Source organism: Episyrphus balteatus, chromosome 1, assembly GCF_945859705.1.
Source record: "Episyrphus balteatus chromosome 1, idEpiBalt1.1, whole genome shotgun sequence".
Taxonomy (NCBI): Eukaryota; Metazoa; Arthropoda; class Insecta; order Diptera; family Syrphidae; genus Episyrphus; species Episyrphus balteatus.
In genome coordinates this window covers 47467648-47487385 of record NC_079134.1, presented here as the reverse complement: position 1 = coordinate 47487385, position 19738 = coordinate 47467648, and the positions used below count along the sequence as shown (strand labels likewise).

The following is a 19738-nucleotide window of genomic DNA, read 5'->3' as shown; positions in this document are numbered from 1 at the left end:
GTAGCTGATGGAGTTGATGTAGCTTATCGAGAAACAGCCCCCCTGGAGTTCTATACACAGTCGACTCCCTCTAAGTCGAACTTTCACGGGGTGTCATAATTAGTTCGATTTAGACGAAATTCTTAAAAAATTCGTATTAGAGGGATTACATTATTTTTTTGTTTTTCTTGAATATAAAAAAAGATAACAATGAATAAATAAATAAAATAAATAAACAAAAGCTTCTTACTTCTTTGGCTCGTTAATTCATTACCGTCAAAATATTGCCTCAAACAAATTATTTAAATAAAATTAATAGTTTTAAATTGATTAGAATTTGTTCGAGTTAGAGGGAATTTCGACTTAGAAGGAGTTCGACTTAGAGAGAGTCGTTTTTCCATCCTCCGTTTAGAAACAATTCAGAAAACAAATTTCGCACTGAAATAAATAAATTCCCCTAAAATCCCCTTAACGTAGGGTGGACAAACGACGATTTTTCGTATAGCTACTTATGTAAACAACTCGAGGTGGACAAACGGCAGAAATTTGCATTTTAAATAAAAGTATTTTTTGGGGACTTTACAGGACTTTGATTTTTTTAGTACAAAATTAGTTTTTTGAATATCTCCTAAACGTAGGGTGGACCAACGATGAATTTTGGTTTGTATCCACGTGGACGTGGACACTCGCCGTGGACAAACGATTGCTGTTTGAATTTTTGTAAAAAATAATTTTTGGGATTTCAGGGACTTTGAAATTTTCAATACATATGTACAGTTGGGAATTTTGAAAAATTCATTTATTTCATGTTATTATTACTATTATTATTATAAAAGTTTTTATGAATTTTTAAGCATTTTCTAAGCCGTCAGCTCGACTGGTAACTTTAAAAAATTTAAAGTTAAACAAAAATTTTAACATATTTGAATAAGAAAACAATTGCAAAATTGAATGAATTACCTTTGTATTTTTATTATAAGTTTTGAGTTATGAATATTTCGTATTTAGAAGCATTCTGTAGCGGTACCTAACTATTTCTGTCAAATTTGACAAGTTTGGCCCAATCTGATCCATTTAAACCTTATCAAAGCTCGTTAACAGATTTAATTTGCAAAAAATTGATCGGACCCATTTAAATACCTAAAAGACTAATTTCTACGAACCATCTGGAGTTTTTGCAAAATGATTTACTTACTAGAATTATTGAAATTCAACTATCATCATATCACCAAAAAAATGAACCATGGACTTGAAGTTAAGAATTTCTGAGAATTGCAAGATATTGAACGAAATTTGGTATTGAAATTATTGTTTGTAATCGATGTACTTTCTAGCATGTGAAACACTGAATTTTTTGCCGAAAAACACACACCAACCTAACCAAAATGTATTCGAATAAGTAGTTTTATGAATGAATTATGAAAATCAGTGTGTAAGTGTAGTATATTTTTCATTCATTGAAATTTATGAGTTTTCGTTCACCCAGCCAACATAATTTTACCTCATTGCACTTAAAACATACAAACACAGCAAAAATAAAAAAAAACCTGGTCCTTTTTACAACAAATTCTAACCTTGCTTTGAAGTCATTTGTATCATTTAATCCATAAAATCCACCTCCGCTATATGTATTTTCTTGTTTAAAGCCTAAGTGCATTCCATCATCATCTTAAAGCACATATCCTACTCATTCACTGTGAACAGTCAGTAAAAAAAAAAAAAAAAATTAACACAGTTGAATCCTCTCCCATATATCATCAAGAACAAGAACGAACATCCCAAAAGAATATGTTGTGATGCTCTGCTCCCCCAAACGTACATCATCGTACAACTTGCAACGAGCGTCGAGCGCATATAGTGTCAACCGAAGCTTCATTTAATTGCAATTAAAATTTAATCCAAGAAGAAAATAAAACGACCAAGAAAAAAGGAAAAGTTCAAAAAGGATTCACACTCATTTCGCACGCATTTTAAGCGCCTTTCAGGTCAGGTGTGAATAATTTCAAATAATCACTTTCATCAGGCATTGTATATGACCTCTAACAGCGGCGAACATCAAGACTCTGACTGTGAGTCGACTGTCGAGTATACACAACACAAACATCAGGTTTTTATATGTTGTTGGAGCTGGAGCTTCTGGAGAGATGGAGATGGATGAAGGCAGGCAGAAGCAGAAACAGCAGCAATTGTGGCAGCCAGCAAGCATAATGCACCTTAGGGCACCATCTTCATCTAACTTACCGTCAAGCTCTTTCAGTCTCATATAGTCTGTGCTGTGCAGCATCGGGCCGGGCGGCCACCTTTTCTTTGATGTTGAGTAAAGCATAATTAATTGGTAGGTAAGCTCGTAGCACCTGACTGACAGTGGAGCTCAATTTTTTTTTTTTTTTTATACTGGGGTTCCGAAAGATATACTCGTACATCGCATCATCTGCGCCTCATATAAACATCAAGCTTAGATGATGCTGATGCCTACACACGCTGCGCTGATGGCTGATGGCTGCATATTATTTATACGAGATATGGTGTGGCTTTATACGCCACCATCAATGCACCCATCATCATTCAGTACTGTTGCTTCTTATAGGTGTGACTAAATACTCTTTACATACACTTGCCTGCAATATACAAAGGGTCCTTCGACACTTGCATCTTTGTCGCCAACATTTGACTGATGTAATTATAATTAAATGATTTTTATTCACATACACGAGCGTGAAAATGAAGACAAAAAAAAAAAACAATAAAAAAAAAAACAAACAACGGAAAACAAGGCTACAAGGCTACAAAGTGTATCAGAGGGCTTCCGCTAACACAACATAGATTCTATGACAGAATAAATCGTGTCTTAACAAACAACTATGCCACTTTAAAGGATATTGCTTGTTGGGTTGTTGTTTATTTAAGTAGACTTAAATCCTTTGGTTATTGCGGATGCTACAAATATGTATATTATTTTTAGGTCCTTTAGAAAACACTTTAATAAAAATTACTCTGTATATATCAAATACCAAAGTAGTCCAGTAACCTTGTCGCTAAAAGGGGAAAAACTTACTTCACCTACTTCAAAGTTTTTTTAGCACTACTAACGATTTTGATCGAAACAAAAGCAACATAGTCAAAAAATTTCAAAATGAAGTTTTAAATAAGTTAATATTAAATTGTAACAACAAATCTAGACTCTTGTTAATATGGCCTCCGTTGGAACGGAAAATTCTCCGATTCCATACTAATCATGCTTCCGACATTGAAAAACTCTCCGATTCGTACGAAATCGGACAAATTTCCGCTCCAAAGGATACCTCGTTAGGGCCATTTTCAATTGTACAATTCTATCTTTTTAAAAAGGTATCATTGATAACTGTAAGTATTGCCGTTGAATTTTAATAATTTTTTTTTCAGTTTTTTAGAAAATTGCCCCTCCTGCCTAAAGGGGAGCGCATAGACCCTTCCTCCCATAACAAAACAATGATTGTATTGAATACCTCTACAAAAAACCGTTTTCAATTCTCGGCGCCTAAGTTATCGTACTCGAGCCTTGCGTTGATACCTATGAATTTTTCACTTCTAATTCGATCAAGCTTTATTACTCCATCGCAGCTGCCCTTAACTAAGTCCCAAATTTTCTGTTCACTGTCTAAAAACTGAAAAATTGAAATTGAAAGTTGATTTACATTTAAAAATATCTTCTTTCCAAAATCCGAGGTTTTCCGTGTCAAAGCTAAGCAGTTTCTTCTTGCAGCCATTTTTAAGGTTAGAAGTGCTGAAAGCGAGTTTTTTTGGAAGCAGTTTAACAATAAATCACAAATTCGTTCCAGAGGTGTAGATAATTGTAAAAACCGTATGAGTTTTTGAAATGAAAGGCATACCCGTTCAGGGGTGTGCTAAAGAGCGATTTTTAAAGAGCATAGATTGAAAATATAAAATACAAAATAAATTCATAAAAGGAAGCGATAAGTTATCATTAAAATAAGAAGATTTTCTTCTTAAATTAAGTAAATTCTCGCTAAATCTAAGACGGAAATCATCTTGGCTAAAAACCATATGTTGCTTCAGGGATATAATATCTGAATTATGTATACTTTATATTTGCCATTACTTTATCCATTATCTATCCAAAACCCAAAATTAGAACTTAAACCAAAAATTTTGTTTATATCCAATATTAAAAAAATTATGTCAGCAGTTACTTCGTATATAAACCATTAAATCACGAAACATTGTGATCTCAATCCAAACCAATAACTTTCCAAACAAAAATTTAATTATATTCGCGTTATTGCAACAAAAGCAAAGTATAAAGTAACAAAAATAATATTGCCACGCACATAAAAATCATAATTATTGCTCTTTTTCCACAAAAACTCCAATTCGTAATATACTTTTCTTAATGGAATTCAATAAAATGAAATGAGAAAAAAGTCCTTCGCATAATTTTCCCGCAAATTTTGCTAAAACAGCAAAAATTGACGAAAAAGTCATCAAACTCTCTGCTCGCCTGCTCAGCCCATAACATTTTTAATGCGTTTACCACATAAAATTCATCGAATGGAGAATGTCTAGCGTACACCCTAGATTAATATATTTTTTAACCTACAGAGAATAACAAATCAACTTCCAGCCGGAGCCCCCATCTCACAGATGGTGCACCCAGCAACATTCAGGATCAGGACCACGACAACGATGGCGATGGCGACGACAATGTAATCCCTTATTTTATTGTGTTTTTTGCAAAAGAGAGTGTTAATTTGTGTGATAACATTTTTATAATCCAATTCGATGCTTACATCGCACACACACGCAACCCAAAGGAAAAGTCTTCAATTCCAATAGAACTCTATGGCATCAGCCATATCCCAAGAGGGTATATTTTATGGCGGCCAAAATGGTTGCAAGAACACTTATCAAACGCGCTCTGTACACTGATACAAAAATACCTTTATTTACCCCCCGAGTGCGAGTCTGTTGCTATTTTCAGCAATTTTTTTTCTTTCATAACACACGCAAACATAGAAGAAGTGCGATAAAAATTTCGGAACATAGATTCGGAGTTATGCAGCTTCACGAAGTGTAAATTTGGATTTGGAGTTCCCTCTTTTTTTATTTAGCTGCTGCTTTTGGTCTTGTGCTGTGAACTGCAGTAAAAAATATGCTCAAGGATTAAGGTTTCCTTGTTTCGTTGTCTCGGTTGTTCATTTTTTTTTTTGCTTTGTATTTTTCGGGGATTTTATTACAATTCATTCCAAATGTGCTATGTTACGATTATGATCCAAATATTGGTGTTTCTGATTAATGCGAAGGAAGGATCATACCTTCCAACATCATCATGCGACAGCCTGCGTTATGACATGAAGATTATATGGCCATCCATTCATATATCAATCCATCCGCATCCATTCAATGTTTTTCACCCCAAATTTATGAGCCATATAGTAAAAATGGAAGCAGTAGAATTGTTGGGTCTTTATGGCCTTGGTTGTCCGCTTTTCCTCTAGGTACCAGCAACATTTTTTTTCCTGGCCTGCATAAGATCGCATTTCTTTTGGTGTGTTCTAATGCTGTTGCTATATTACTACTGCTCCAGCACTTTTCGGTAGAACATCGATTTTCATTTCATCGTGATTTCTAGACCTCTGTGCATGTTGGAAGCATGGAATTCATCATATTACACTCTTTATGAAAGAAACAACCCCAAGTAATAAAAAATTCAACAAAATATTTACGATATCTGTACAATCTACCTCTACCTACTCGTACTCCCCAAAAAAAATTGATGTTTATACATTTTTACGCACAAAACACAAAACCGAGGGGGAATTTATAATAATGTTTAATGGTTGGGTTTTTTTTTGTTTTGTAGCTACTCTTTGCTTTAGAATGATGCAATGATTTTTTTTTTCTTTTCATTTTATTGGAGGTATTAGGAAAAACCTTTAGATACACAGATAAGGTCATAGAAAAATTGCATGAGTTTATTGTTGAAATTTTGTAGGAGGAAATCCTTTCGGGTGCATTAAAAATAAAAACCTCAAAATATGTTGGTTTTTATGACCACAAAATAGAAAGAAACAATAGGGCCACCTTGGTGCAAAGAAATATATGTTGATACTAACGTGTTAGAGCCGTTCAATATTCGAACACTTTGGGTGGACAAAAACATAAATAAAAAAAAGAGGTTGTCGTCTGTAAAGCCGGTTGACGGACGATGATTTTACGTGATAACGTCGTCGTAAGAAAACAGGTTGTGTGCTTTTAAAATGAGTCAATTGAAGTGTTTATTTATTTCACACAATCATAATTTACAAGAAAAATCTAAAAAAAATTACCTTTTTTCTTTTCTCATTAGGTATATTAATTTTTTTTATTTTAAAAGCTTACAAAAAAAAATTATACCATTAAAAAGCGCAAAAAGTATAAAAATAATTTATTAAAAACAATCATTTCTTATGAAAAAGGTGAAAAAATCATTTCCATCACCCAAAAATTCATTTTTTTTTTTTGATATAACAACCTATAATAAATTTTATACCATCTGAAAGCTTATTGCTTGAGCTCAAAATATATATATCGATTATGTCTATTAGGCATCTACAAAAAGAGCTAGAATTTTTTAAATTCATCAAAAAAAGCAAAAAAAACATATAATTTTATGTACTCACGCTATTGAATCAATTTTTTTAGACAACCTATACAATTTTATATCATGTAAAAGCTTATAATTTCACCTTTCATATGACGTTTCAACCTTATTTCTGCGATGCCTAGAAAACAAGTTAAAATTTTTTAAAGCCAACCATGTCGAAATTCCAAACTGATATTACGGTACTTCCCACCCTGGTGGCTGTTCATGTTCATGATCAACAGATCTCCACAGGTGTTTTGAGGTATTTCGCAAGTTTTTTAATTTAACATTGTGTATGTAGTGAATGTACAGTTATGTATGATATATCAAATGAAAGGTAACATCATCAATTAATGCTCAATAAAGTTAAATCAAATTTGTATTTGCTTTAGATCAAAACATAGAACCTGTTGAATAATAAAACTTTATTTTACAGTTATCTCAAAATTGTACAGATATAGTCCTATCTATTATCTATCTACAATATAAATTTCATTTATTTATCTGTTGAAGAAAAAAAGATAAAAATAAAAACGGTTAAAACAGGTCAACTTGTTTTTCCCGTTATTCGGTCAAAAACCATTTTGAAATACCAATTTTTTGCACATGTATGCGCAAATCTTTGGAGCAAATAGTTTGGCTGGAATTTAAAATTGATGGGACAAGATCCAAAACCCCAATTCATTCCCATATAAGAAACTTCAACCGCTTGTAGGCACGGGTTAGAATTAAGTTTCAGACTTGAAACTTGTTCCAAAATTTTTTATTTATTTTCAACAATATAAGCCCTTGGGAGCAAAAAAATTCCAACTTTTTTTAAAATAACGACCACCCTTATATAAATGCATATGTCTGTTTGTCTCTTAACATTTATATTGTTGAGGCCCCTGTTCCTCAAAAGAACGCCTGGGCAGTCCTGTAAAGGTTTTAAAATTATCATAATGTTCATTTTTATTTTGCATTTAAGAGAAAACCATTAAATTTTGTGGGGGCCCGATAAAATTACGGTCAATTGGGTGGTCAGCTATCAATGCAGAATGCAAAAAGGCTTTAATTTAAAGTGAAATAGAAAGCACAGTGATTATAAGATATGTTTGCTTCGTTGTTTTATTTATAGTAACAGATATCTTCCCTACTTAACTTCTCAGGGGCCCTGGCATACGTCGAGGGCTCCGAGGCCATGTCCCGGCTGCCCCAATGGTGCGTACGCCCTGATTGAACATAAGTAGATTGTGGAGTGTAAGTATCGTGGTTAAGCAGCTTTTTAGTTTAGATTTTATTGTTTGTTCTATTTAAATCGGAAAAAAAGTAGTCTGTGTAAAGGACTTTATATTACACTGCCCAACACACAAAAATTTTCCAGACCGTTGTTTATCATTTCTTACCAAAAATGACATTAGTTTTTTTATTTATTCAAACATGAAAATTCATAGAAATTCATACAATTTTTTGAGTTACGCTTGTAATAATGAAATCTAAAAAAAATAGTATGAAATTACCCCAAAAATGTGAAAAGTTAAAATATCTAAAAAAATAGAGCTCCTAGAAAGCAACCAGTGTGATTTTTAGGCTTAGTGAACCCAAATGCATACAACGTTTCAACACGAAATAGAAAGAAAGGTAGGCCTAAAAACTCCTGGTACAAGCAAATGCAAAACCACCAGCATTCAGTTGGCCTTAGAAATGGAACAATACAAAACCGGGAGGCTTGCCGCCGATTTCTGAGGTCAACCCGGCGAACCCCACAGGCGGATCACTAGTGTGAAGCAGTTACGTGGGATAGTTATGATCCCCTCGACATCGAGATCATAACAGCGCCGAGAAAAAGGAAGAAGAAGAAGTGAACCCAAATGCATTAGGTTTAATAAGAACATTTCTGGAAAATCTTAACAAACAGTTAAAATAAGCATGACTTTAAAATAAGTACGAAATTACCCCCAAAATGTGTAAAACTAAAATATTTCAAAAAATAGAGCTCCTAGAAAAAAATGAATGTGATTTTTAGGTTTACTGACTCCAAATACATTGAGTTTAATATAATTTTTTCTGGAAAACTTTAATAAACCCTCAAAATAAGAAAAATGTGAAATGTGAAAAATTAAATAGGTATTTCAAAAACTAGAGCTGCTAGAAAGAAACCAATATTATTTTTGAGCTTACTGAACCCAAATCTATAAAATTTGATATACACCTCTCTAGAAAATTTTAAAAAGTTGAAAATTGTTGGCCAGTGTTATTTGTGACTTAATTAGAAAAATACCAACAAAATATTTTGGCTACAGAAATATATATTTTGGATTATAGATTTTATTTTTAACTATACTCAATTCAACACGAAGAGAAGTATTAATTGCTAGCCTTTCATATTCATAAGTTACAGGTGGTCATTTTCATATTCACCAGCATAAATATGAACAAAAATTCCAAACATAAAATACTTAATTGTATAATTTTCAAAAATTATATCACATTAAAGGGAGATACTCGAATATTTCAAAATTATAACCACGATTAACCCCACAAAACAACGATATTGTTTGAGTGCGGATTTATAGAAAAAAGACTGGCGTGTTTATAAAGAATATAAAATTGTTTGTATTATAAAAAATCAACTATAGAAAACCATTCCTCTATGATGAAGTCGATGGCGATATGGCGCCAAGGTGGCCTATTTGAGCAATTTCATTGCCTCACCAAACTCCAAAAAATCTACCATCGAAACCAAACCAAAAACACCCAAAACAAATAAAAGGAAAAATTGTTTGTATTGTATCTTTTGGGATGTTAATAAAGTAGAAACAGTTTAATCTACTCTCGGACTTAATTTGCTATAATATCAACTTGAACGGTCGAATAATTTCCAAGAAACTTGTGTGAAAAAATCACAAACAAAGATATTATATCTGCTCACACTTGCTCGCATTTTTATAGAATACACTAACTTTTGCATGGATTTCCTCTCTTTCGATATCGGCACGTTTTGCTCTTCTGCTTTTTGTTCTGGCTTTTATTTTGTTGATGAAAATTATGAATATATATCTATTGTTTATGGGCCAATTAATTTGTGATGAGTGTCTTGTTTATTATCATTATTTTACTTTTATTGATACATCCAAGGATACTCGTGTTGTTGTTATTGCTATCAATAATTTAACTTCAAAAATGTTTGGAGGAGTACAAAATTACGCAATTGATAGAAATATTCTATTTTTGGGTCTTTTTGTAGACACAAAATAAAATCAAATGTATCTATCTTGTTTAAATATTTCAGCTAGGATCAGACTAATATTATCCATGTCGCTTATTTAAGGATAACCCATTTGCCCTTGAAAAAAAGTTTTAACATAAAGTCTTTTGATTTGTTAAACTTTTTAGTTTAGGCCAGCATTTTTTTAGGACATTTCTTTAGTAAATTTCTTTCAAAGTCTCTTAGATTTTATTAAAGTTTTTCAGTACCTATTTTCTATTCGCATTTTTAAGGATGAATTTCTATCTTTAAAAAAGTGTAACAGAGTGTTTAACTTTAGCAATACATCAGGCATTTCATTATCTCATGGACAAACGTCATCAAAACAGATCCACTACAAGAGTATTGCAATCCAGTGTATATGATGAAGGCAAGAACAAGTGATGCGGATGGGATAATGATGCTTTATGCATAAATCCCGGTATTATCCGTGGCAAAGTAAACGAAATGACTATACAGCATAGAACACTGATGACTGAGTAATGAGTGTATCAGGAGTCCGCGATTTATTTTGGACTAGAATATTTGAAAAAAAGAACGACAACAGAAAGTATAATATCCTGGGCATTGGATGGGATTTGCAAAAGGCTCCTGTTAAAGGGAAGCTAGAAGATTATAAAGACAAACAAACAAACAAACAACACATTTTTCATTTTTTCTGTTGTTATGTGTATGAAGGACCCTTGACTATTTGTGTTTAATCAGGGAACAACAACAGGAGCTATAGATGACATATAAATCAGCTCTTTTGGATAATTACAATCCAGGATACGCACAGGAGAGTGAGCTGATAGCATAAGCAGGAATTATTATACGCCTTGCAATTGTGACATTAGTTGAGCAAAGGTTTGGAATATAGACGTACTACACTTTCACCCTTTCTTTTTGAGGTTCAAAAATCAAGAAAATCTTTAAAAATTCGTTTTTTGTTCTTAATTTTGTAACAAATTGAAAAATTATAATAATCAAACGCGCAAGACTTATTTTTTGTAGGAAATTCATTGCTCCACAAAAAAGGTCTTGTTAACTTTTTTCATTAATCTAACCATTCTAAAGATATTTGAGGTCAAAGTTAAAAAAAATTATAAAAACATTTTTTACTATTAAAAATGTTTTAATTTACCGAAAGTTCATTATTATCAAGTTAGCAAGATGTTTTCTTGTAGGGGCTTGAACGTTTTACAAAAAAATTCCTTGGCATCAAATTGATTGCTTTGACCGTTTAGAAGTTAGACCTTTTTTGTGAAGCATTGAATTTTCTACAAGAATAAGTCTTGCGCCTTTGATTACACTGGTCAACAAAATTTAACTTTTGTTTTGCCACAAGAACCAAAATACACTTTTATAGTATTTTTTGAGGTGCTAAATCCGAATCCGAAAAATTTTATTGGAATCCGTTTTTTAAATATTACCGTTGTAAAATGCTAAAAATCGTCATTTTGGCTGTTTTCGAGCTTCGGTTTTTATGTGGGGCAATTCATTATAAACAAATTTGTATAGGTGATTATAAAAAAAGATATTCTTCTTTCCAAAACTGTTTAAATATTCCCGATATCTCTATAATTGCTCGAGATATCTTAAGTTTCAGTTAGTAAGCCAAAGGGAAACTAAATTTAATCTAAAGTTTAAGTCACTGGTCAAAGAATTTTTGCCACAAGAACCAAAATATACTTTTCTGAAGGTTTATGGGTTACTGAACTCGAATACGCAATCAGAAAAATTCTATTAGCCTCCGTTCTTGAAATATTACCGTTATAAAAAAAAACCGTTTTTTGCATTTTCTAACGGTAATAATTCAAGAACAAAGGCTAATAGAATTTTTCTGACTGCGGATTCGAGTTCAGCAACCAAAAAACCTTCAGAAAAGTATATTTTGGTTCTTGTGGCAAAAACAGTTTAATTTTGTATGCCTGTGTTGTTTCTGATTCAAAGACCGCTACTTAAATTTTAAATATCTCGGGCAGTTAAAGAGATATCGGAAAGATTTAAACATTTTTTGAAAGAATAAAACTAGCTCTTATAGGCACCGTTACAAATTAATTCATAATGAACTACCCCACATAAAACATAGCCTCGGAAACAGCCAAAATGACTTTTTTTGACATTTTCTAACTATAATATTGCAAAAACGGAGGCCAATAACAATTTTTTGACTTCAGATTCGATTTCAGCACATCAAAAACTACTAGAAAAGTATATTTTGGTTGTTGTGGCAAAAACCTTGTTGATCAGTGTTATTATAATTTTTCAATTTGTTACAAAATTAAGAACAAAAAACGCATTTTTAAAGATTTTCTCGATGTTTGGACCTCAAATATCTATTAAATGGTTAGATAAACGAAAAAAGTGTAGGAGGCCTTTTTTGTAGCGCGTTCAATTTCCTACAAGAATATGAAAAGAAATTTGATAAAAAGTCAATTAACAAAAAAATAATTTTTGTTTAGTAGAAGCTTGATGTAAAAATGGAAAATTGCAAAGCGGAGGACCTTCCCATTAATATAAAGATCTCATATTTGGTGTGTATATTCTAGAGGTGTCTAGCAATCGATTTTTCGGAGTACCAAATCAAAAAAAAAAAGAATTTCGATTTTTTTGACCCACCCTAATATACATTAAAGTTTGGTAACTTTTTAAGAACACTTTTTGCATTTGAAGAATGCAAAAAATCCCTCATTATTAGGTATTATGCTATTTGAAAAACTATTTGACTAGTTGTTAATAGTACCTAAATAACTAATTCCTATTATTTGGATATAAACCAACTTCTGAGTCATTTTATTGATTGGAATTGTAAAATGTTTTATCAGGCTAAATTATGAGAATGCAAGAGGTATTTATGGTGACTCATGAATGCAAGTAGCACGAACATAACATAAATGTGATTTGATTTGGTTTTCTTTCTGACGAGTCAAAATTAAACCTACAATAATGGAAGCAACTATATAATTGAACTAGACCAATATTAATTGTTTCCGAGAATGACTCATAAAGTAGTTTTACATCGATCGGATCAAATATGTAAGGAGAGTTCAATTTGCACATAATATTTGGCCCTATTAAAAAAATTAATATTTAAAGGTATACATCATATAGCTTCATCGTGTATCATTCCATATACATAAGTTGTTATTCATAAGAATAACAATTCCATTAAATTTCAATTTCAATTCCATTTAATTTATAAAGAGCTGGTGACAAAAAAAAACTGCCAGAAAGGGAAAATATATAACATTTAACCGTGTTAAATTTAAAGATTGAAATAGAAATTTCTTTATGTAACTTTCAACCAATAACTCAAGGGATGCAAGTTCGAATGAACTATTTTTTTTTTATGGAAAAGAGGTTTATTTTCAAAAATTAATTACAATTTAAAAAGTTTCTATGGCCTGTAGTCCAAAATGAATTTTATTTTTAAAGTCCACAAAACATTAAAAAAAAATTATGAATTTATTTTCATTATTTTAGTTTTCTGTTTTCTTTCTTCTTAAAAATTAATTAATTTTTTTTTTTGATCGGCGACGAGGACATTTCTATTAAAGGAACCTTCGTAACTTCAAAAAAAAAGTCTAAGTCAAAAAAGATTTTAAATAAAATACATGACAGAGGCGCACGAAATTTCTGATATACTCTTTGTACTGATCTAAATTATTTGCTGGTATTTTTAAGTGAAAAAGTTTCATAAAAATGTAATTAAGAAATACAAAAATTTCTAACCGTATTTTACAATTTCTAAAATTTGTATTAACCAATAAGATATTTCAATACAGAAAAGTTACACATACGCCACAGTGATCCGCAGTTAGGACGCAAACAAAGTAATTAATACAAATTTATAACTGACCAAGCAATTAAACCAGTTCAACTTTGTTTATCATTCAATATAAATATCAAAATTTTACATAAGTGATGGTAAGATTTCGGAGTAAAATACTTTTTCCATTTTCGCTTGCGATACTTAATCGCAAACGAAAATGGGTAAAGTATTTTTTACCCACTAACCGGAAATTTTAATTTTCTTATACCTGATAGGAAGAAATACGAAGAACTACGATATTACTTTTTTGTTAATTTTTCTTTTCGTGAAAAACACTTTGTACTCCCACCTTAAATGATCAAAATTAAAAATGAAAAGAAACTTGGTTAGTTGAAAAAAAATGCTTTAAATAAAGTTAATACCTTTAACTTTTAAGATATTGTATATATAAGTTTGTATTTTATATATTTTTCTTTAGATAATCGAAAACATAACAACAGCTTTTTTTTGCAATTTTTGCGATTTGTTGTTTTTTGTTTTAAAAATAGTAAATATAATAAACTGAAGGATGATATTTCACCTGAGTAAATTGATTTTTCATAATCAGAAGAAAAAATGTTACTCAATAACGCCTTTTCCAGATGATTTTTTACAGTGTATTTTGCTTGCTTTTTTCAAATTCTTGTTAAAAATGCGAACATATTTTTCACAAAAAAAATTTTCAATACTTATATAGAACTGAACTAAAGATGTTATTAAAATTTTTAAAATTAACCTAGTTTATTGGTCTTTAGTCCTTTTTTTTTGTCAAAATTGAAATTGAAAACTCGAAAACCGGAGCCACTGATCTCAGAAGTCTTGAAATTCAAGAAACTATAATAAAGATACGGCCATTTAAAAAATCCTTAAAAATTTCTAATTTTTGTTGGGTTCTTTGATTTTTATAAGTGTGGGTAGGTAAAGTTTTGAGCGCATGTTATTTAGATTTTGAATGCAATTACAGTAGGTAATTTTATAAATTAACCACTAAGATATCATCACACTACTAGCTAGTTGAAAGTTGTGGATATTTCTCTGATGATTTATGTAATACCTTTAGTTCTATTGTTTATTTGACACTTCTTTTTGCTATGGTCACAATCGATAATAAATACATACAGCAAAATGTTAAACATATCCAAATTAGACTTTAAATGAATCAAATTTAAATGAATTAAATAGATTATGATTATTACTATATTCATTTTTTTCTGTGCGTATAGTCTCTCAAAGAGCTATAAAAATGAAATCAAATGCATTCATACCTTCGCCGGAAAACATTTTTTGAATTATCCTGTTAAAAAAAAATTTTTCAAACGAAAAATTTGGTCCTTGTGGCTGCTATTAGTTGCAAAACTTCAACTATTATAGGATATAATACAGGAGCAACATATAGAAGGAGATTAAACTGACATAAAAATGATGTTCAGTATTCAGGCCATTAACTATGTATGCGCGCTCACAAAGGTATGAAGATGGAATAATATTACTATAGTAGGTATAGGTACAAGGTGTATAAGTACACCCCAATACTAATGTGTGCATCGTTTATGCTTAAAAGCCGCACTCATAAAAGTTGTCGTCCTGCAAATCCTATAAATGTTTAATGTTCCATTTCGAATACAAAGCTCTTAATGTGCTTAACTGCTAATGGTGGTGCGCTTTTCATAGCTTATTGCGTTTGCCTAAGTGGAAATTTGAAATTTGATATCTTCGTTTGGACAGACGACGATGATGATGACGACGACTATCTACGACATCGACGACAGACGGACGCGGCCAGTCAGACCGAACCGTACCGAATCCCAACCAGTCTCTAGTTGTGGATATTTGTTTTGATTACATGATTCTATATCTTTTACTATTTGGTTGGTCGTTGCCCATCATCAACCATCAAAACCATGATCTGATGGCTGCTATCTCTGCTCCTGTCCTCTTCATGGTAGATAAATTCAATATCTGTACACTGACTGTATCTAAAGTTTTCGTCGGTCGGTTCACTTCAAATTCTCGTTAGTTAACCAATCCTATGGAATAATTGATGAAATGTGTGGGTGGTTCTTTCAGTGCCACTGGCAATGGCACTGCCATTGGAGGGACCCTCTTTTAATAGACCTTTACTATTCAGATTTAGAGAGAAGTCAATTTCGTTTCTATTAATTAAAATATTATTGAATTTAAGAAATATCATTAGGTTTGTTTTCTAGGTTTCGAGAGGGCGAACTTGCATAATTTGATAATACACAAATTGGCTTGTGTTTGATGTTTCATGATATTTATAGAACAAGGGTGGTTGAATAAAAAAGAAAAATAATACAAAAAAGTACACAAAAACCTTTCGTCGATCTAATTCAATTATAAGGAAATTGTTAAGTGAACCATTATAAACATTTCTTTAAGCTTAATTAAGTCAATTAAGAAAATCAGATGGCTGTGACAAGTGTGGGAATACAGTACAGCGAAATGAAATAAAAATAGTTTTGAACCGATAAAACCTTACATTAACTGAGTTCTTATGTACTTTGTATGTCTCCGAAATACAGCAGGAACAAAGTTCAGGGAGTGGAAAGAATTTATCTAAGGCTCAGAGTCCGGACTCAAGGACTTCAGCGTCAATTTTAGAAAAAAAGTGGTTGTCTGTAAAGTCAGTTTACGGACGATAATTTTACGTGATAACGTCATAAGAAAATAGGTTGTGTGCTTTTGTAAAAAAAAAAAAAATATCTAAAAAATATTTATTTGTCAACTTTTTTCTTTCTTAAACTAAAGATAAAGCTATGATTACACGGTCAACGAAATCGGTCAACGTGTTGACTCTCTGACGTAAAAATGACGTCACTATCTGTCCAAAGAGTGTTACGTCGTGTGATCGTCAACGAAAACTGCTGTCATTGCGTTGATTGGGTACGATGACACTCGCGTTGACACACATTTTTGGGTCAACGCATTGACTATTTTCGATGACCGTGTTATCTCTCTTTCAATGTCATTGGGACGCGTTGACAGGGTTATAGGACTGGGTGTCATCGCAATTAGTGATGGGAACTATCAAATAAAAACTATCAAACTATCGATAGTTGTAAAATTTTCATTCATTCGATAGTTTTAAATCATTCATTCATTCATTTAGTTACTATTTTCATTCGAATAGTTTTTTCATTCGAATAGTTTTTTGTATACGATAGTTTTTTCATTCCAATAGTTTTTTTTATACGATAGTTTTTTCATTCCAATAGTTTTTTCATTCAAATAATTTTCTTAAACGATAGTTTTTTCATTTGAATAGTTTTCTTAAACGATAGTTTTTTCATTTGAAAGTTTTTTAATACTATAATTTTTTCATTCAAATAGTTTTCTTAGGGCCAATTTTTCAATACTCAGATAAACCTCAGTTAGAGCTTATTCCTAGGAATAAAAGTTTTTTACTTGCGATATAGGTACTATAGGGCAAGTTTAGGATTCGTAAAAAAATCGAACTCGAGATAACAATTTTACATGACATTACGATGATGGAGAATGCCAAAAAAGTGGGTCCGGCAATTCTGTCTGTCTGTCCGTCTGTCTGTCTGTCTGTCTGTCTGTCTGTCTGTATGTACCTCGAGCTACAGCCTAAACTATTGGAGTGATTTTGTTCAAACTTGGTAGTTAACAGTTTTGGGTGATTCCCTAGAGGACAAATTGAAATTTTTTTTTAGGACCAAAACTAACGGTACCTGTCATATAACGGAAATAGAAAAGTTAATTTTTTTCAAAAACGGCTCTAACGATTTTGATTAAAATTTTTGAGTGCAGTATTACACATAAGAGCCAACTTTCGAAATAAAAAAAATATTTTTGTTACCGTTATTAACGGTACCTGTCATAGAACGGTTTTTTTGATTTATGAATATCTCGTTCAAGACCATACTGATTTCAACGAAAATTTTTATACAAAAGCGTTTAGGTGAAGGTGATATTAAAATTTTAGAAAGTTTTCAAAAAACTCATTTTTGGATTTTTTAAAAATATTCCAAATTTTTTTTTTGAAAAATCAATTTTTTGAAAACGGGTTTATGAAAAATTTTGAAATTTCGTTTTTATACGTAAATAAATTATTTCTTCAAAATGGCATACCAACTTTTTTTTTGAAAAATGTTAGAAAATTTCTATATATAAAAAATTATTTTTTTTAAAAATGGCTCTAACGATTTTCGAAAATTTTTTTCTAAAAATTCCTTTTTATACAAGAAGTAAACTTGCATACTTGTTTTTTTGTGAAAGATCATTTAAAACGGTATTTAATTAATTATAAAAACAGATTTTTTTTTAATTTCTTGAAAATATCAAATTTTAAATTTTCTTGAATAAAAAGCTTTAACATTAGAGTAACTTTAAGCATAAGAGCAAGTACGTGCGACCCCAGTCGTGCATTTTATTTATATTGACATTTGGCATTTTTTGTTCTTCTGATAGTCTAACTGAAGATTGAAAAATCAGGGCTTAAACGATAGTTTTTATTCGATAGTTTTATTCGATAGTTTTTATTCGAATGAATAAATGAATGAACAATTCGATAGTTCAAATCATACTGGAAAACTGTTCAACTTTTTAATGGAATTTTGTAATAATTAGATTTCATTTAATAACGGTTACCTTTTTATTTTATTTTATTACTATACGAGTAATTGATTGAGGTTTTTTCACAAATATAGTCCTACCTATAAAATCTATCTACAGTATAAATTCAATTCATTTATCTGTTAAAGAAAAAAAGATACAAATAAAAAACGGTTTTTTCCCGTTATTCGGTCAAAAATCATTTTAAAACACCAAAACACAGGTCATAGACTCCATGTTCTATAAGTTTGAGATTTTTTGAAGGCTAGGAAAAATTAAAAAAATAAAAACACACGAAAAATAAAAAGTAGGTGTTTTTAAAAAATTCACATTTCAAAACGCAGAAACTTACCTTTTCTTTTATTCTCTTTCGAATGACGTTTTTCAAATTGTCAAAAAAAAATATCGCCTACCTGTAATCACTACTTTGTCAAAGGTTAACCTCGTGTTTTAGTTTAAAAAACCATTTATAACTCTGTTTTAAATTTTTTTAGAATTTTTTCAATACTTTTGTCAGCTTAAAATAAATTTATCAATCTATTAAAAAAAAATCAACTTTCTGTAACGTTGCGTTTAGAAAATAGCCACTTTTTTGCAATTAACCCTATCAAATGACGGAATTTTTAAAAATCCTTCATTTGTATTCAATTTTAGGTTATTATATTTCAAATAAGCTATAAAAGATTTTTGAATCTCTTATAGTTTATTTGTGAATTGAAATTTTTGCCGCACTGCTAAAAATTTCAAGTGGAACGGGAGAAAATGGCGTCACTTTTTTGTGGATGCTGCCATGGTTCATCGATTTATAAAACGTTATCATGTCAAAAATTAATTTTACCAACTGACTTCTTTTCTTTTCTTTGGTCAACGTTTCGAAGTAACTCAGTTTATAAGTCTTAAAATGTTCAATTATATTCTTACGAAATACTCATTAGTCATTACAACATTACCTATATATAACATCTAAATTGACATAATTTTTATTTTAAATTTTAATGATAATAATATCTAACAAAGAATAATTTTCTTTTAATCCAATAAAATGCCATCGTTACACTTCTTAGCCAAATACCAGTGGCCGGTCGGTCGATGTGGCGGCACACTTCTTTCAACCATTAGCGGCAACATCAAACTTACAAAGGGCGTTCTCATTTTATTTCACACTTTTTCAGTCTTTCACTTTGTACCCTTTTTTTCGTCTTCTTCTAAAGAACTAAAATGCCTACATAACAATAAATAATTCTATTTAGGGAAAACCAAATCAGAGCAAATATTATGATGCTGAAAATAAACATAAACACGAAAGGACTCCGCGCAAAGAGCTATTTGACTTGATGCAATTATACAACTACAGTGCTGGTAGAAAATTATTTACTTGGCAAAAAGTGTAGTTGAAAATATAGATACTTGAAGTTAGAACAAGATCGTTTGAAATTCAATTTTTTTTTTCAAAAGTTAAATAATAGCAAGTGGTAAATTTTAAAGGAAATGCCAGTTTTAA

General features: G+C 31.0%; 1 protein-coding gene across 2 annotated transcripts in view; it reads left to right on the top strand.

Moving 5' to 3' along the window:
• Positions 1-19738, top strand: part of LOC129907088 (protein Wnt-4) — a 63440-nt gene that overhangs the window by 29064 nt on the left and 14638 nt on the right. Inside the window, exons 1-2 of one of the 2 annotated variants that reach the window (XM_055983144.1) lie at positions 3044-3327; positions 3382-3500. The exons of the other annotated variant lie outside the window; for it this stretch is intronic. Of the exons in view, the coding sequence (XP_055839119.1) occupies positions 3448-3500 (53 nt within the window). The 5' untranslated portion in view covers positions 3044-3327; positions 3382-3447. Of the gene's footprint in view, positions 1-3043; positions 3328-3381; positions 3501-19738 lie in introns of those variants that run through there. 2 annotated transcript variants of the gene reach the window in all.